At 41.8% G+C, this 20,779-nt stretch overlaps 1 protein-coding gene across 3 annotated transcripts in view; it reads right to left on the reverse strand.

The window, feature by feature from the left end:
• khdrbs3 (KH domain containing, RNA binding, signal transduction associated 3) overlaps window positions 1–20,779 on the reverse strand; it is an 88,898-nt gene that overhangs the window by 26,498 nt on the left and 41,621 nt on the right. For all 3 annotated transcript variants that reach the window (XR_008567175.1, XR_008567176.1, XM_054763783.1), the window contains 4 exons: window positions 18,525–18,641; window positions 8,147–8,293; window positions 7,521–7,660; window positions 5,320–5,500 (listed from right to left, as the gene is read on the reverse strand). Coding sequence is in view for 1 of the 3 variants with exons in the window: in XM_054763783.1 (XP_054619758.1) it covers window positions 5,320–5,500; window positions 7,521–7,660; window positions 8,147–8,293; window positions 18,525–18,641 (585 nt within the window). In the remaining 2 variants the exon portion in view is untranslated. The remainder of the gene's footprint in view (window positions 1–5,319; window positions 5,501–7,520; window positions 7,661–8,146; window positions 8,294–18,524; window positions 18,642–20,779) is intronic.

Here is a 20,779-nt window from a genome sequence, read left to right on the forward strand (position 1 = left end):
AAAAACAAGACTAAGCTGTCAAATAAAATTGCATTAGTACTTGTATAGAGTCAACGCGTGTAGTGGATAACAAAGTCAGCTGTCACCTGTGAAAATGCTCCACACAAGGCCAAAGCTTAAGGACATAATACAATACAGTAACAGCTGTCCATTTGAATGCATTAGAATATAGCAAGTGTTTGACATTTAACACGCCAAACGCGTGTTATTCCTTTCACTTAATATGATAATATCACAACAATACACAGCTGAACCCTACTGGATGCAAAAACTATGCAAACATCAAGAAAATGTTTAGATTTGGACACTTTTCTCTAGAGGAATTACGGGGCTTTGATACAAAATGAATGTACAATCCAGATAGAAAGCAGGTATTGCTGCTCGCAGTGAACACAGGCTGCTCCTGTGGGCCGCTCCCCCATCTGAGAGCACTCACAGGCAGCTCTGTCTTATTTGTGATATATTTAGGATTACAGTGTCGTTTATCGTGGGGGACCGGTTCCCAAAATAGCCGGTGAAAGTGAAATCTGCAAAGTAGTCAACTTGTTTGCAATGATTATATATGTTTTAAGGCTGTAAAACCCGTCACCGTACACTTTATACACTTTTCTCAAAGAGGCATTAACATTTTCTCACATTTCTCTCTTGTTTAAACACTCTCAAAGTTCAAATTTCATTTGAATTTTAATGATCAAAAAAATCATTAAGTGACTCAATCCTCCGACGTGCCTCGTTCCGGCGCCGTTCGGCTGTAGCGTTTTTGTATCCTCGTTAAAACATATTGCTCCTGTTGTAGTATTTTACTCCTCCTTGTAGTCCTCTGTGAACCCACGATTCATTTACAGTATTCCATAATGACGCCCAACGGGAAACAGTGGGGGCAGTGGTGGACGGAGGACATTGATTGACATTGGCCTACAGCCAATCAGAATGCAGAACACAATGGAAGGGTTCTCCCTTAGCCAATCAGGACTGTTGTGGCTGGCTACACATACTGGGAAGAACTGGACATGTCGTCTTCAACACCGCCAATTAGTGTACAACACCATCTACTGGTAGCAGTTGTAAATACAATAACAGACACATAAAATAGAGAACCGATAGATCGCGCTAATTTACTGTACTACGAGGACGCAAAACACAAAGCACGTTCATACGCTGTTAAAAAAAAAGATAAATTGCACTTTAAAAAAAACGCAAAGCAGCAAATCCACAAAAGGTGAACCGCGATGTAGCACTGTATTGCTTCTTCAGGACATTCCAAATGGTTGTACTGGCTATGACCAACGTTAGTGCAACGGTTCTCCATCTTCTCTCAGATTCACAATTGTTTGTTTTGCTCTGTGGTTTTCATGTTGTTTTCACCTCTAAATGCAGTCTACACTGACAAAACCCATCCTACCCAATCTGAAACTGAACCTAGACATTCAGTGCTATATATTGGTGGAATAAGCAATGCAATAGGACACACCTGGGCAGTGAAACACACCTGTTAGTGACATGTTCCAATACTTCTGGTCACATTAAAAATGGTTGGATTCAAACCAAAGATGCGATCAATACCTGGATCAGAGATCCGTAAACACTGTTGTAAATTTCAGCTTGACAGATGCCACCCCTGCCCCGTTGTGGTGTGGTTCTGCGTTCATCCAAAAACTAGCAAAGTCAATGTCGCCCCTGAACTGCACCCTAGGATGATGCGCTTGGTCCATTGCTTAACCTTGCACTATATATATTAACCTTTAACAGCGTTACTATAATTTATTAGATCCCTTTACAAGCAACAGCGCTAAGGTCTACTGATAAATCACATTGGAAGAGGATTCCTTTTATTGGTGTCAAAATTGTTGAACTAAGATGATGAAAATACAGCGAGTGAAGCTATTGAGATGTCTGATATCTCCTTTACTCGAAATATCTCGGTGAGCACAATGGCGCAACACGCCTGCAACACTGCTGTGCCCCCGAACACTAGACAGGATTAGTGTGACAGTGAATTGGGGGAGAGGGGGGGGGGGGGGGGGGGGGGTTTATTGGATGCGGGCAGAGCCAGCACAAGGGAGGCAGATAGCGCTCTCCCTGAGTGAGTCTTTCATTTGTATGCCAGAGGACGGCTGAGAGGCGTGTTGTTAAAAGATAAGGGGCGGCCTCAGAGGCCACTAAAGACACTAAAGAGGGCTCGGTTCTGTTGTGTTACAACAGTGCTATCACAGCTGCTCCACTGTGCTCCACAATACCACAGGAACAGATAGGCTGCCATCGATACTAGGTTCTCTGTACCAGGCACAAGCCCATAGCAGAAATGACCACATTTCCTTATTTGCGGCGTTTATGCATTTGTTTGTGTAAGCTAACGTTTCTACTCTTGAACCACGGCACACAAAAGGATGAACATTTGGCAAAACCTACTGTGTTGCATGTGCTATTGTTTTTTGGACAAATGCACCCCATAAGTTGGATTGACTTGAAATTTCTCGCACCGTTCAACAGGCTGTAACCTTTGTGTGTTTAGCCCAATCACGATTACGCGGTTACAAATGTCTTGCATGTTTTTTTTTCTGTCTAAGTCTCATCTGACTCACAAGCTTATTCATATCTACCCTGACATGCACTTTCTAGGGGAGCTCCGGCATTCATTGATGAAATAGCCCTGCAGAAATCGGAAAGATGAAATGTAATATTGCTGCCTGTCCCCGGCCTCTCCTCCTCCAGGCTGCGTTCCATCCAGGACGGGCCACCAGCAGCCCATCTATTACACCCATACTGGCCACCGTTCCACTGCTCATCTACACTGGGAGGCATTTTAGATCAAAATGCAACTTTTTTGCTCGCAAGAACTAACGCTGACCAATGGGTGACCTTTTTGCTGCTGCAGTGGGAGAGGCAATACGAAGGATTTGAATCCATACAGCAGTTGGTCCATGAATCCACTTGTATTTTCACTTATTTGTCCAAAAATGAAAGCACAGGTGACAATGGTGTTAATAATGTGACCAAGGGGCTTGAACGAAAAGCAGATAAAAAAAGAATCCGGCGGCAGGACCAGGAAAAAGGATGCAATTAACACTTCTAGCCTCTCAACAGGACTGAACATGTACAGTGGGGCTGGGGGACATAAAGGAAGCATTTTTTCCTCATGTGAGACTGAGTGAGAATTGGTATTGGAATTGAATCACAACCTACAAAGAGTTGAAAGTTTGGAGACACTTTCTCATTGAAAACGTATGTGTCATGGCCAAAATGTTTTTGACTAGTTGCTTTCCCAAAAATGTAATTCAATAAGAAACAAAGATTATTGGAAAATGTGGTTTGTTATCGAAGTTATAAAATGTTTTGTGTCCGTCATTCCATTTGATTCTACTAATATTAGTTGTTGTTATGCACTAACATAGCCTACATATGTATTTCTGCTAAGATACACATTAATGTCACTCTAGACTAGAGGCCTCTTGTCTCTAAAACAAGTCCTCCGTATGCTTATCACCTGAATCAAATGGCCTTGGGTGTCTAGGCATGTGGGCCTGCCCTCCATCGTCTCTATCCCTCACAGGAGGCGATCACCCCGCCCTTTGCATATGCGTTTTATTAAATTCTACCTCTCATTATTGTCAAAGAACATCTATTTTTGAGCCAGCAGCAGATTTTCCCTTGTCAAAAACCTTCAAATATTTTGCATGTGCCGTTGAGAGCTTACCCTATAATTGCATAACGGTATTACGGTATTGTTTTGCTAAATATAGCACGTTTGGATAACACTTTCTCATTGAATAGGATGCAGAAGTGTCTCCACATTTTGGACTGGTACTGTATATATTCCCCTCAAGAATGGTGTGTAATTGTTATTGTGTTAACAGCAAGTGTAGGATCATATGGCGCTCCCTTTATTTTGTATAATAACAACTGAATTTGAAGTAATTTGATAATGTGGCTCCCTGCAGAAACAGAAGCTTCAACATATGTTCATTATGCAAAACACAATGCTTTGAGTAAAGAATTAAGAACAGTGCATCACGCATTCCATCTATTCATTCCAAACAAATCACCAGGAGGAAACCTGCAAGGTTGTGGTGTGCATGGGTGTGAATGTCAACCAGCGATAAATGAAGGTACAGCGAGTGTGATGCGGAAACATCTCACTGGTGACTACAAAGAGGAGTTGTCAGCACCTGACCGAGAACGTATGTCCTGTGACTGTGATGTATTCCGATAACACGGAGTAACTCATTCCGCCTCTAATTTGCCGTGATGTTGTTAGATTTATCATCGAGCAGATGCTCAGCTCTGGGTTGTTGTTTTTTTTCTATCCTGAACCACTTACACAGGTGCAGGCGTCGGGGGGGTGTAGTTTACAACTGCGACAATGATGGGAAACAGCTGGTCCAGGAGTCATTCGCTACGACCTCCACACATTTGAATTGCAACCTCTGAATAAACCCGTCACATGTGCTTAGGTTCGGGCGGCTGGGGTAATATCCCAAGACGAGCAACCCCCCATCCTTCATCTCCTACGTAGAATGGTAGGGTACTACACAAAGCTGCTGGATGTCGACCACTGATAACACCTCAAATGCCATCCTGTGGAGTTTAAAAAAAAAAAAACATCAGGAGGTTGCCTACAGCCATAGTTGCTGGTGCCAATGTTTTTGACACTGTGCTAATTCGAGAGTGTCAAGGCTAAATCTCCTCTTGATTCCAAAACAGACAAGAGATGAGACAAGTTCTTTGAGAATAATGAGAGGTACAGATTAATAAAACTTGCATGCGAGGAGACAAATCAACACAACCTATCTGACTATTCATGCCAAAATGTTAGTTAATACAGGAAACCGCATTTGCATGCCGAGACACCCAAGGCTGTTAAAATCAGGTGATAAGCATGTGGAGGACTTGTTTTGGAGACAAGAAGCCTCTAGCCTCAAGTAGTAATCGTAGCAACATGAATGTGTATCTTAGCAGAAATCCATATGTGTTTTAGTGCATAATTGGAACAAATATTAGTAAAATCAAATGGAATAATGGCCACATGACATTGTGTGCAGAGACCCTGGCAGTTGTTTGCTTTGTAGACCACGCAGCTGGCCACTGCCAAAGATGCCTTGAATAAAAGCATTTATGGTGTACTCAAATGAAAAAATAATACTAAAAAGTCATGTAGGAGCCTACAATACCACAATACTATTGTTTAGAATACATTATGTATGTTTTCACCACTAGGTCACCAACAATTTCCATTATTCCATTATTGTTCAGTTTTCTATGAATAACAGCAAATTACTTCTGTTTTTTGTACAAAATTTTATTACCACTCTGCTTACTTACATATTCGTCATAGGTGTCCTGGACTATGGGAGGAGCCGCTCGGTATCCAGCTGCCGGAGGGGCGCCTCTGCCTCTCTGCACCCCCCTCCCCCTGGTGGACGGTGTGCGGCTGGGCGGGGCTCCTCTGGGGGCTGCTCCTCTGGGCACGGCCGCATGCAGTGGGGGGACTCCGCCTCGAGTCCTGACACAGGAAAAACATTTTTGTTGCTCTAGGGTTTGCATTACACATGCAGCCATATTGTTATTTGAATAGAATAATTGTTGCTACGTAATTATTGAACTTTTTAAGCATATTTTTACTGTGAAAATACGCAAGGAGGCCATAAAGCCGTGCAGCAAAATGCTGCAGTTCATTGAATTGATACATTCAGTCACACGCTTGTGTTTGAAATCAAAGCCAACCTGACCTTGTGGTTTGCTAAAAGGTTGTTTTTGCACTTTCAGGGCAGTCAAATGATCTGAGGCAGCGGCAGAAGCCCACAAAAGGTGGCTCTGCAGCTCTGCAGGTCATTCCGTTCTATACTTTTCCATTTTGCATGTGCGGCACACAGGTGAAACCACGCATTCTTCCACGATCGGGGACAGCGGTGGATGTTTACTTGATAGAAATGACAGCACAGGAAGTTGAAGATTAAGGTCGGGGCCAGTCTTTTACTGAGGATTCTGTTCGTGATCCACTTTCTCTCAAGTCAAAGCAAGAGGAAAGCTTTGTAAACTCTCCATCCTGGTGTGGAAAAGTGCACTGTTCCTTCTAGTATCTTCTGGTATCTTCTACACAGTCAATTATATTCAGTGCAACTGACAGTTTTTAGTCTTTAAAGCTCTAAAATCTCACACTGGCCTCGAGTATTTGTTTTTTTATTTGCAGGCGTGTGATGTCTCAAAGGAGCTGTGAGCTCACAGGGATGGTGGAGAAGAAAGCAGGCCCTGAAGATCACTTGCATATAAAGGTTTTTATGCTAATATTTTTATTGCAAAAGTGCAAGTAGTAGAAAATAGTGCATATATCCCGATCCCTATGCAATAGATGGGGAGTTTCATATCAGAAGAATAAAATAATAACTCAATGGACAACATGGTTTAACCTTTTGAAAGCATTGTTTACATCTAATACTTGTATGAAGGGCTTTGATTGGGCCTAATGCACGAGCGCCTTTCAGTATGTCACCCTACTTTGCCGTTAAATCTGCTTTCATTTGTAGGTGATGAAACTAATGCTGCAAAAAAAATCAATACAGCTAAAAAAATCCATAGTATTTTCTACCATCTAATATTAACACAGTGATAATACCAAATAAATTAAAATAATGTAATTGATTATCATTGATTATCATCATCATCTACTGTACAACTATGTAAAACTAACACATTCAACGAAGCTAAAATGCAATTATTACAATTAAAATAATAACTTTGGTAATCAACTCACATCAAAAATATTTATTAATACTAAATTAATTAAATGAATACTAAAATAAACTATACCAATATGCCATATATTAATATAAAATAATACTATATAAAAACAGCACCATACCATCTAAAACTATCATGAAATGCTAATTAAAATAATATATTTACATAATGAAACAAATATGTTAAAGTATAGTATAATAATTAAAATAAAATATGAATTATATATATATATATATAATCACAACTGAATTGACCATGAATTTTCCCCATAGTCCATCAAGGAAATTTAAAATATATATAATATAATTTCATAAATAAGATCATCTATGTGCATAAAATAAGTAAAAATGTATTAAAATAACATACTATCATAAGAATTCACAATAAGATAAAATATGACAAAACTTTCTATAACATCTAAAACTAACAGAAAATACAAAATCAAGTAATATAATTACCTAATTTTAAAAATAAGTTAAAATAATATAATATTTCATCATAAAACAATGGAATATGAACATATTTACTGAAGTGATTGTTAATGGTGAAACAAGAAAAGCTGGGTCCCATTTCATTACTAATTATTATGATTACTCATCTAAAAAAAACAATACAACTTCAAACCTAAAAACATTCTACCTGTAAATGCTCACATTACAGAATAACATATTTAACTTTACAAAAAAAACATGAAAATGACTTCATGTACATCAGCTCTAAATATGTGCTGCACCTTTCAATAACACCATTCAATTGCAAAAGGACAATATTAGGAAGCGGTTTACCTGGGAGGTCCTGGAACTGGTGTCCCTCTTGCACGGGCCACTGACTTCCCCCTCACCGATGGCACCTTGGCATCCTCCGAGCCTCCGTTCAGATATGTGAGCTCCTGCAGCTGGGCCTGTCTGATCTCATCATTGTAATCCTGCACACACACACACAAAGCATTTTATTACACATGCACACAACAATAGACTGCCTTTCAATTACACTGTATTAAATTACAGACTTTATCTCGGGGGCTACAGCCCAGGGAATATCTAATTAATGTACTTTACCGTGCTGCTGTGACCGCTAAGACTGTCAAAAATAATCCAACATTGATGAATATGCAGACCTCCGTTTGTCTTTACATGAAAATACATCATTGCACGGGAATTTAAAGGTCTTCATTCACAAAAGTGTAAATATGTGGGTTGATATGTGTCGAACATACGAGTGCGTTCCATGGCAACAGCGGTTGTGCAGATAATTAATGAGATGTAAATCAGCATAGCTGAGAGCATTGCAGAGATCATCTATAATAAATGGAGGGAGAGTAAATAAGCTCCATGCAGCAGCATGCGAGGATTGGGGAGCCAGATTCCCTCCCTCATGTGTGTCTGGGTTTGTGCGTGTGTGTGTGTCATACTGGTATGAGAAACTTCTTGATCTCCTCCAAAGCGTGGCCCATCCTGGCGTAGGCCTCAGCCGGCGGGGCGAACACCTCGATGAGGACGTGCAGGTCTTCGTTCAGGTGGTGATACTTGGCCTCGCCGCTCTGCCGTAGCTCCTCCTCCTAACAGGACAAAGTGATCAGTCCTTGCTGTCAGCTTGGACAGAGAAGAACAGAATGATGCTTTTTTGGGGGGGTTTCCCAAATTGTGGGTCTGGAGCCACTAAAGGTTCTGTAAAGCTCATTCAATCCCAGCCATTTTTCAAAACACAACCCCTTCAGTAGCGCTTATTTGAGAATATTGGTTCTATGGCGACATAAACATGCAACCTACCAAAAGAAAGATTAGACTGCGGTCTTTCAACAGAAAAAAAAAGTTTGGTTCCACCTTTTTCCGTTCTTTAGTAATCAGCAGTAGAACATAAGTAAGTTTCAGGAAAATATCAGTTCCCCACTAGGAAAGGGAGAAAACCAGCTTTTTATAAAAAGATAATTTTTTACATCAAAATAACAATTTATTTACAAATATAACACCATGAACTATTTAAAATGTTCACATTTGGAACTGAGCTGTGTGTGTGCATGTGTGTGAGTGTGTGCATGTGTTAAAATGCATAACTACAATAATAATAATAATAATAATAATAATATGAATATGAATGTGAGAGTGAATGGTTGTTTGTCTATATGTGCCCTGTGATTGGCTGGCGACCAGTCCAGGGTGCACCTCGCCTCTCCGCCAAAAGTCAGCTGGGATAGGCTCCAGCATACCCCCGCAACCCTCCTGAGGACAAGCGGCATAGAAAATGGATGGATCACATAAATGCTGCAGGATCAAGAACAAATTCTGCACAAAAACCCCCAAAACAACCTGCATGAGCATTTTTAATTTGCATTAACTTCTTGTCATGATGAGGATTGACACTCGTTAGAAAACCCTCATTACGACAAAGAGCACAAAGTGTTTATGTTGTGAATAATCAATATGAAGTGTCCTAATTAATGTACTGTAATTACTGCAACGCCTGGCGTAATCACGTTAAACGCTTGAGAAGTGAAATGACTCATACGTAGTATTCCTGGGCTTCTTTGTGTTTGTCAATCAGCATTTTAATGGTCGGCTGTCTTATAATAAGGACATAGCATCTTTGCCATCGCCGTGGCAACCCAGTGGCGTCTAATACAGTAAGTGTGGATAGAGAATGTACCAACTTTGCCCAACATTAAAATATGACAATATTTATTAATGCTATAAAGCTTTTCTAGCTTCTAGCTAGCAGTCTTCAGTTCCATTTTTTTAGCTTGAAGATGGTTAAATACTAGAGAATGGTAATATTACATTAAGAAGACAAATATATATACACAATAATGGAATGGATTGACATTAATAATGTTCCCAGAAAACTTAAACCCAACAATGTTCTTATAAATGAACTGTTTCCATGTTAGCAAGCTGCTAACAAGGACGTTTTGCTATAAAAACATATTGAAAACACAGTTGGTCTCATGCAGTGTATTAATAACACGTACGCCAACCAGAAATGTAAATGTAAAGCAATGTAAATTCTAGATGGTAGCTGAAAAACACGCTAAGCAAGGTGCCACTGTGTACTGTATTAGCCACAATGCAAACATTCCCTACGTATCCAGCAAATATACTGTGGTAAAAGTGTGATTTTTTATTCTAGAAAGCGATGCTGGAGGACGAAAAAAACAATTTGCTCCTATATGTGTTGATCGCTTGTCAGTTCAGACAGCGTAGCATTCAAGTCTGTGCAAAACATATGCTGCATGAGAGCTATACTATATAGTACACGGCGTCTCTACTTCCATCCTACTTCACCAGCTCCAGACTAAAGATGCTTTCAGGGGATGAATTACACAAGCAGTAATCCTTCCACAACTTCTTTGGTAGCGCTCCAGTTTTTCATCATCCGTTACACGCTGAAGTTTTTAGAAGGGTTTAAGTGTTGTTTTAAACGGAAAATTAAAGCGCTCGGGTTTGTTTGTTTTAACCGGCAAGTGGAGCAGATGCACCTCGCTCAAGACCGCGACGGGGAAATGATGGCATGTAAACAGCGGCCACTCAGGCCCCGACAGAAGCAGGCCAGGGATAATGTTGATGGCGGGAAATAGGACAGCAAAAGCCCCAAATGTCTCTGATAACATCATACAAAGAAACAACAGGTTCTGTGTCCCAGTTTCTGCTTTTTTTCCCACACACACGAAAAAAAAAAATCACTAAGAGTCTTCTCCGGGGCTTTCCGATAGTTCCTTTACCCCCCCCCCTCCCTGCACCATGCCAGCCAGTGTCTCTGATGTCATCTAATTATAAATAACCTTCTTTTAAGAGTGCCTGTGGTATGTTAATGATATGCTAATTTCCACCCCATAAATCTGGGATTTTACAAGCCGAGCCGCCGGTGTTGAGTGTGTATAAGCAAGAGTGTTAGGAATGTGGTTGCCTCAGCTTTCTTCCTTTCATGTGCATTGAATAAAACAATCATCGCCAGTCTGTGTAATGACACCATGAGCCATTTGGGGACTTCCTTTGCGTTAAAACGCAATGATTTGATTGTGTAAGCTTCTACTCCTGAACCGCTGCACACACAAGGGTGACACTTTGTTAAAACATGCATCTCTACTGCGTTACCTGTGCTATTACTTTTTCAACAAACACACCACACGGTGGTGTTGTTATTAACCCCCGAAGATGGACTTAAAATTCCTCACACAGCTCGATGTGCGCTACGAAACACCCTCTGTAACTTTGGGGAGTGTAGCCGAATCACCACAAAATTTGGTACACACCTGTAAGGGACGGACAAGCACATGCGTGTAAAATTTCAGCGAGATTGGTTGGAAAACATGGCCGACATCAATCAAAACGTGGTCGGGACTTAGCAACTAATTGGCCAGCTTTGTGGATAACTACGTTACATGTAAGGTTATATTCTTAGACTAGAAGTCACATCATCCTGTGTGATATCTCAGTCAAAACGCATGGTTTGTATATGATATGATAGCAGTCCAGCCGTGGAGCCCCCCCACTCCCTCACCCGCTCTACAATGGCTGATAAGAGGCATCCATGATCCAGCTAAGCAGCCCAAGGCGAGAGATTACAGCTGTCTGTTTCTCATATCTACCGGCAGCATCTTCCCCCCTTTTTTTTTTCCCAACAAACAAAGCTGCTTAGAAAACGCTGAAAACACACAGGGTGGATGCTGGAGCTTCTGCAGACAGGGCTTCCAGGAAAAGAATAACAGCACGCTAAAGCCACGACAACCACATTAAATACTGGAGCTGAGGACTCATAAGAAAAATATGGGCTGGATGATATCAGGCTGCCAGCTGAGCATCAGGTGACGAATCATGCCTGATATACCGATCAGCCAGTTACTGTGACGGTGGTTTGTATGACACACGCATTTGTAATAAAGGTGAGAGGCATTGCTGTCATTGCCATGGCAACTAGAGATGGACATTTTGATGATGATGATTTTTAAAAAGGTCCCGAATTATACTATTTGGTAAAAATTGCTTTAGTTAGTAGACATCCCCAAATAGTGTATCGGAAGTGTGCTGGCCTTGATGCTGTAATTTAGGCAGTTTAAAAGTGCTTTTAGGAAGACCTACTGAGAAGACGCCATTGCGTGTCTGTAGCTTTAATGTTAATGAGCTGTGTTTGTCCAAGTCTGCTTCCGACACAGTGTAGCGCTCCAAGAAACGTCGTCCACTATCACTCTGCACATCGCCATTGGAATAGTGGGAGGACACAAAGGTTAGCAACACTAGTGTAAAGGCTGTTGCTTCACTTTCGCCTTTCTTCCTGGTTCTTTGGACCGTTGCTATCGGAGAAGGAGTCAAAATCACACAATTTAGAAGGTTAGAGCCCTCTAGACATGAAATAACACCCATATAGTCACCTTTACATTTGTATTATCCAATGCAGTAGATATAATCATAGAAAATAAGACATATTAGATATAAATAAGGTAACAGACTCATCAATGTATCGTAATGACAGCTTTAAATGGCTTTGCACTCGTATTACCTAATATAGTTGACATAATAAGAGTAAATAATCTATTTAAGACATAAATAAAGCTCCTGTTTGTGTGTGTCACAGTAAAAGTGTTCCCTAGCAGACCTTAGTGGCAGGCGGACAGATGTGTGGGTGACAGGAAGTGACATGAGAGGTCCAGAGTTGGACGACGGCCCCAACAGTAGCCCAAGTTATTAATATGATTATTATGCTGCTATTATGTTGCCAATGTAGAATACAGTCCTACATTTACAATTAGAATGCTTCTTCTGCCATCTATTTGTATTTTAGCTCATTTTGTTAGTTTATTTAGACATTTTTATACTTGAAAATGCTTAATTTAGGCCAAGAATAAGTACAATTTGCTTCAATATGCATATTTTTCTACTAATAATAGGGAGTATTCAACCATGAAACAGCAATCATTTATTAATTAATACATTGCGCTGTGGTCCTATGGTCATGAGCTTTGGGTAGTGACTGAAAGGACAAGGTCGGGGGTACAAGCTGTTGAAATGAGTTTTCTCTAGGGTGGCTGGGCTCTCCCTTAGAGATAAGGTGAGAAGCTCTGTCATCCTGGAGAAGCTCGGAGTAGGTCCGCTGCTCCTCCGGATTGAGAGGAGCCAGATGAGGTGGCTTGAGCATCTGGTCAGGATGCCTCCTGGAAGCTTCACTGGGGAGGTGTTCAGGGCACGTCCGACTGGTAGGAGGCCTCGGGGGAGACCCAGGACACGTTGGAGAGACTATGTCTCTCAACTGGTCTGGGAACGCCTTGAGATCCGCCGGGAGGAGCTGGACGAAGTAGCTGGGGAGAGAGAAGTCTGGGCTTCCCTGTTTAGGCTGCTGCCCCCGCGACTTCACCTCGGAAAAGCGGAAGAGGATGGATGGACATTCCGCGATACACAGAGGGAGAAATGTTCAAACCGTGATGTGGCGAGGGACGACTGGATAGCAGGTGCCGCGCCTCTCTAGAAAGTGAAAGTTCAGTTGTGTAGATGTGATAGTTAAGCTTGGTGAAGTGAGAATAACACATCTATTATGCACACACAGCATTTTTCCATCAGTCGTATGTACATGTTGTGCTATGTGAGTGTGTGTGTCAAGAAGGCCTTCTATGAGAAGCTATACGGCTGAGATAATAGAGATAATAGACTGAATCAACATCATAGTAGGTTAGCCTATTGGCTGAAGAGAAACAACATACTGTACTGCTCTCGTGTATATAGCTAGTTGGCTTTATTTTAAGATGAGTAGTGAAGCCTGTGTAGTGAAGTGGTGGGCGTTTACATGGGAGGCGGTATCACGTCCATGAGGGAGGAGGTTTTTCCTCCAGGCCATCATGACAACCTGGAAGCAAGTGTTTGAGCGCCTCTTCTCTCAAAAGTGGAGCAAATGAGTGAGGGAGGCGATCGGTGCTCATAACAGGCTCTGGGGAAACATATTACTGATAAAACATCATTAAAAAGTCCCTTTTGCATAGTAGGAGACCTTTAATCTGAACTCCAATTTAGATGGGGTGACCATATTTTGATTACCGAAAACCAGGACACTCGGCCTGGCAATGAGATGCTGGAATGACACTGGAAGTTGACTCAAATACGTATGCCGTATAATTGGAATACATTTAAAGTGTGCTTGAGAGCCTAACCTGAGGTCAAATGCTTGTTAAGTTTTGGAGTGTAACCAATATTTTCGGGAAAAAATGTGCCCTCCAGAGTCGCAAGAACTTGGGAAATCGAGCCGCCGTTGTGCATGATGATTTCATGAGACTTCAACCCGGCAAGCGACAGAGGATTAATTCTGTGCATGTGTTTAGCTTTTTCTTTGGCTTTTCGCAACATTAATTCAAAATGCCCCAATGGCAGCCAGGGGTTATGTCACATGCAGCACAGTTAAAGGCCCAATGAAACATCACTTGTAAAAAAAAAAGAAAACAATAAAAGCAGGACGGGCAGAACAGGAAGTGAAAACAGGACATGTCCTGGCTGGGAAAACTACTAAATTTAGGAAATATTCTTTCTTAATTAGTTGAGGCTGAATCAGCAGTGCCTCTGCTGGTTGGAGCCAAGCAGCAATGACTCAACAACAATTGGCCAACAACTTACCCTCATGACCTGGGAGAGCATGCAAAGTCCACACATAGAGGTCCAGGGTTCCACCTGGCTATGTTAACCACACTTGGCAGACACGACAAGACACACTGCAGAGCTGAATAATGTTATAGCTTTAACTGTCAAAAGATGAGAAAAAGACTCCAATAAGGCATTCATTTGGATTAAAAAGCATGAATTTCCGCCTGTTTATCCAAGACGATGTGGGAGTCTAAATGACTCAGAAGGAGCAGGATTGATTGCAGACTTTGTTAGCGGCGTATAAATCGACACGGCTCGTCTGTGTCTGTGATTTGTCGGCCGCAATGATTCTTGTTATCATACAGCGCATTCGTTTTGATTACCGTGATCAATAGTCTCAGACGGCCCTGAAGAGATCAGTCACGAAGATGTGCTGACCTGAGCACCCGAACCTGTCTGCGCTGTGCGATTTAAGGCCGACAGCTCTGTGCGGCTCCAAGTGGCTTTTTTTTATTTTTTACGGCGAGAGAGACTGTGGCTGTGTCTCAAATGGAATACTTCCGTCAGTACACATCAATATGTACTCTGCGTACTTGGTTCCTCAGGGTGGGAATTTTGACAGCGCCGCGCTGTCCCAAATGCATTACTGTCGGAAATGACAATCACAATGTTTATCCTCTTCCTCTCTCCTTTTTGCAACCACTTGAGTTAGTCCCTCCCCTTCTGCCACAAGATGGCCGTGACTGAGGGCTGTTTGGAGTGGAGTACTGACGACACACTTCTCAGTGTGAACGCACCTATGCACTCAAAATGCCAGAGGTGGGAGCAAGTTGGTGTTTTGCAAGTGAGGCCCTGTCCACACGGAAACGTTCCTGGGATATTTTTTTTGGCGGGTTAAAAAAAATCTGCATCCACACTGTGCCAGATTAGTGAATTGCTGCATCCAGACGGGAACTAATTACTGGGTGAAAAAGATGTATTACATTGTTCCCGCATGGGTATGCACTGTCGCCGGCACTTCCCGTATCTGTGAAGCAGCTGTGGCATTATTTGGTCCCGCTGTGTCCCCAATGACGCCACGCGAAAGCAGGCATCACCCCTAGCTTCACTAATTCCCCTACTTGCAAGGAACCTGCAAGATGCTGAGCTCCAGAGAAGAGAGCTCATGCAATTAAGAAAGGTAAGTCTGTATTGTGTGTAATGTGCAAAGAGCAGGAAGGAGGCAATAAATGAGAAGAAAAGACAGCGTGTGAGAAAGAATTGCTGACTAGAAGACATCGCTTTGGGCGTTATGATTAGTTATGAACAGAAAGATCCATGATGCTACAGAAATTACTTAAGAATTCCCCCAAATTGCTCTAAGTTAACCCATTCATGTGAATGAGACATGCAGAGGCACGCTTCAATACGCGGTGCATTCCCATTGCATTCACGACTAGTTCACGGAAATGATGCGTGACACATATTTTGAACATTTCTAAATTTTCTTTTCCAGCACAGTTCACTCATTGGCACGCCGTTGGCACGCAAAACTGGGGACAAAGTCCGTGCCAACAAGGCTAAATCAGGACACATTTTACTCACCACATTCACTGAAAATCTCAAGTAAGTAAAGACCCAAGTCAATGACATCAAAGCCCAGGTGGAATTGCAAGTCTTTGATGACATTGTCAAGTCCAAAGTCATCAAAATTATGAATGGAGTCCGCACCTCTGCAAAACGCTAGGTATGAAGGTGAGACACAGCCAGTGTCTTACTCCTATCTTCTTCTGTACATTGTAGTTTTCAGTGACTTGGACGTGTGGTGCCAAGCTACTGCAAAGGCAAAACACCGAAAGCCTCTTTCCAGAGGAGTAAAAATAAAGCCGCTTTGTTCCCACAGACGCTTCTATTTATATGACTGTATCTATATGTTGGTAAAACACGCTGCATTGCACTTTGGAGCTGGCACTCTGGGTCGGAAAGTTTCCGCCCTGGAGAGAATGGCAGTGTAATTGCACGCAGGAATCCAGTCGACAAAAAGCGTACAATGTTCCCTTACGCAACCTGAGACACTGCAAAGAGCCGGGATAATTGCTCTAATATTTGCCGCCCTGGTGTTGACAATAATATGAGCGCAGAAAGGTTGAAAGGGAGCTGTCGGAATCCCGGTCTTCCTGCCTCGTTACGGCACCTCAGCTGTCCTGCTGCTGTCAGAACGCGATGATGTAGAGGCATCTGGGTTGCACGACCACCCCCCACCCCTCCGCTTGTTAGCGCAGTAATTAACTCATCCATTTTGCTCCCTGGGACTTTCACACTGTCTCATTCCCCACATAAGAGCCAAAAAAATATTAATTATGATCATGCTGTGCTTATAGTGAGCCCAGTGTGACCGATAACAGGAGTTGGTGCTGTACTCGTCAGGGAGTACCTTTTGTTTGTGTTTCTTTTTGAAACCATAGCATAAAATATGTAGCAAAGCCCATAATTTATGACACTGTAAACTATTAAAGCTGCTTTGTGCTGCAATTTCTGGAACACATCTTGGGGTGAACAGGACGCAAACGAGCCCTGCTTCTCGTTAGGTTACCAATAGCAACATAAATAGTAGAAAAATAAATGGTTCAGTGCAAAACGTCAGACAGATAGCTTCTACGGTCAGCTTTCTTACAATCCGGCCTCAAAACTCGCGGCAATGTGAACATAAGTTAATATATTATCGTAGAAATCGGTACTGGAATTACAAGAGGCAAGCAGTGTGGATTATGTCGATGTGGCTTGGAGAAAGGCGACACCGATTCCATCTGTCCAATCTTCATTATCATTCATTAGGGGTGAGTACCTACACACTTAATACATTAAAACGTGTTTGATAAGTGTATGAGGCATATTTGTATTGTATTGTATTGTATGTACTTTATTTATCCCACAGCGGGGAAATTTACTTGTTTATATTTAGGTCTTATACCTGGATTGTGCTTACTTGCATTTAGCTGGTTAGCTTCCTTCGTCACGGTAGCTTAATCCAGGCTCATTTAAAGTGTCAAAAATAGACATTTTTAGGGGCGTCTCAATTACTCGCATTTTATTTGCTATTCACGGGTAGTCTCGGAATAGCGGGGATCTGCTGTATCCTGGCTTAGCTTTCCAATATGTGGCTTGTTCTCGCAGGTGAATGGCTTGCGGCGTACAAGTCCGAATGAATGAATGCGTTCAGCTGGAAACTGCACAAAATTGGAGCACCATTTCACATTCAAGTGGATGTATATCTATTATTAATGTGTAACATGAACATACTACATAACCATATACTGTACTGTGATACTGCAAAGTGCAATACGATACAACAACAATGTATTTCAATTACTCAATACCAAGGAAAGTACGATAGCATATTTCAGTATTGTAGTGATCATATGATCATATAATCTAATATTCGGGGTCTGGAGCGTTATACAAGGTCCGTATCGCCAAATGACTTCAAGCCCTAAGTGAGTCAGAGCTTTTCTTCCTGTCACTCACACACACCAGTGGCCTGGAGAGATGCAGCTACGACATAAAATATAGCAAATGTGTTTTCCCAAACACAGGTCTTGAAACAGCGGGGTTCGTCTTATACTCGGCTGAATACGGTAATTAGTGTGTACCGGATGTCGTTTTGTGCAAAACCCGATTCAATTCTCGTGGGAATAATCAATCGATTGATTGATCTTCTGAAATTGATTGTTGCTTAATCGCAGCTTGAAGCAACTGAGGCAAAATAGAGTGTGCTCATCCAGGAAATGAACGCAAATGTCCAAGTCTAAGAAAGCACAATAGCCTTTTTAGTCGAGCGATTATTCATTACCCGTCACTCGCTCCAGCTTCCAAATGTCAAGATGCTTTTCATGAAAAAAATGATCATTACATTTGAAGTGTTGGTTGTAAGTAAACACTAATTTTTTGATGTTTTGTTGACATTTTACAACTTAATGGATGAATTAAGAATGAAAGCGTGTTCTTTCCCTTTTTGCTTGCTTACTTACTTCTACATTTAATGATGCATTAAGGTTGGAATACATCGATTCTCAAGCTGTGGTGGAGTAGCACTGCTGCTACGCAGGAACACCAAGTATCAGCCACGTGTTCAAACCTCCAAGCTAAACCGTCTGACATCCACTGATAGAAAATAGAGCATTTTAAATAGTTTTGCCACATATTAACATCATTACTGTGCACAGAAATGAGGGTTAACACAAACTAGGGAAAGCTTACCTTTTCTTTGTCTCGCATGGACCCTTTGCCCAGAATGGACATCTTTGTGAGGGTGTCCTCCTGTAGCCTCTTTAACGAGTTCCCGCGTGGCCCGAGAAGTTTTCCGACAAAGTTAAACTGCGGGAAAGAGAGACAAAGAGGAAAAAGTGAGGATCAATCATGTGTGCTTGAGATAAAGCACCAAGATGTCAATTCTACGTGGCTTTAGCCTGTACAAGCTTTTCACTAAAGCTAGTAAAACCTTTTCTTTCCTTCTTCGGTGGGATCAATACGGAAGATAAATCAAGCAAATATCATTTTTTGTCACCTTTTGTTAGCGAGAGTCTGTCGAATGTACTTTGTAGCAGCCATCTGATCTTCACAAGGTCATTGAAATGCTAGGCTATCATAATGCCAAGCAGTGCCGCATTCAGGGACCCATCAAAGTGAGAGGAACATCAACACGGGCCAAACCCAATTCTACCCTCAGCTGGAGGTGGTTAAAGTGAGACAAAAGGCAGCCAAAGCCTTCCTTCCTTCCTTTGCAGGTGACTTATACGGCCGTCTCTTTTAACCGTCAAAGTCATCAATTAGCTAGCAGGAGGTAACGCCACCTCACCTCAGCCATTCTTCTCCTGCAGCCTTTTGTTCCCACAGCTTATTTGGAGTCTTTGATAGTCATTCACTTGAGTACAGTAACTAGTGGTTAGGTAGACATTTTGGTTCTGTGGTTCTATGAGTGTTTTGCAATTACAGCAATTTCTGTGAACGCTATCATACAGCACACGGAAGGCTTTATGGATCGCGGGGGTTAAGTGGCCTCTTGCAACGTGGAGTCGTGAATCAAACTGTTGATTGATGGATGTCCAATAATAACCTTTTGTCTGCAGCGGTTGTCGTAGTTTTTACACAAAGTACCCCCTAAGAACTATTTTGCTTTTGCTGCCTCCACTTATCATCACGGTAAAACGATTTCAATAGATCCTCACATACTGTATGTATTTGCAATTCACCATTCTCAACTCCCAACTCCAAGGTTTGGTCCAAAAAGGTATGAATTATTTTAAAAAATATGACCTTTTTTCAGCAGAAAACCAATTTCATTTGCCCTAAGTTGGAAATAATTTACATACAATACGATACATCTTTTTCCACTTCTGGTATGGCACCGGTTCTCTGCCACCACAGGAAACTTGCGCATAGCAAGTTTTACACTCAGCTGCAACGTCTTTTTACTGCCACACCCCCCGACACCATTCCTACACCTTGAGGAGTTGGGGCGGAGTCGGCAATCGACTGTTTGTATCGGAGTGTCAACATCGGAGATTTGAGATGCGGGTCGATATAATCCGATATTGTTTTTTTTTTGCTGATATCGGCCTGATATCCAATACCAATATCGGATCGGGACACCCCTAATCATAAAGCATAAAATGTAGAGCATACATGTACAATGTGACGTCAGTGCAAGATGGATGCGCGCTGTTTGTGTGGCTACGGAAGCACTAACTTCGACAGTCAACTTGTTATGTGTCAAAAATACACATTTTTATGGGAGTCTCAAGTACTGGCGATTTTTCACCATTTGTGGCTGGTCTCCACACAAATAGAGGTTCTCTACTGTATTTCGAAGACGAGTGAAGAAAGTCAGACAGGTCGTCTTATATTTTTCTGCAATCCACCAATATTGAAAACATTTATCTTTAAAATATTTTTCTAAAACACATCTTCAAAAAGTTGTTTATATTCGGGTCAAGAGGGTACGTTACCAGGATGACCTAAGTCAACATGATGTGTCCAGTTTTCCATTAGGATGGACAAAGCGTGTCGGCTAATGTAAAAAATGTGCTGAGTTTAAGCGATTCCTTGCCCATTCATCATCCCTCACATGGCCACAGCCTTGATCACTGAACTGCGCTGTACCTACACCAATCATTTGTGGGGCTGGGCAGACAGAACGGGGTAAAAAAGACGATGTAATGAGGTTTTTCAGTGAGTCTATATGCAGTTGTCTACAAATACATGATATTCCAGGTAAAAGCACATACGAGCCGACACCGGTCAATACGGTTTGAGTGGTGATACCATCTCTCATATAAATATATGGCTTCTACCAAAACAAATAAATCCCTCCTGTTCAGATCTGCTCCTCCTGTGACTAATGCTTTTGGGGGTTTTGATAATACTTCTGGTATCATGAGGGATTATGTGACCCGTCTGGACTCCTTATGATGTCATTACAATGCGGGAGAGGACTGCGATGCGATGTTGGGAAA

The sequence above is a fragment of the Dunckerocampus dactyliophorus genome, chromosome 20 (assembly GCF_027744805.1).
Source record: "Dunckerocampus dactyliophorus isolate RoL2022-P2 chromosome 20, RoL_Ddac_1.1, whole genome shotgun sequence".
In the NCBI taxonomy this organism is placed as follows: Eukaryota; Metazoa; Chordata; class Actinopteri; order Syngnathiformes; family Syngnathidae; genus Dunckerocampus; species Dunckerocampus dactyliophorus.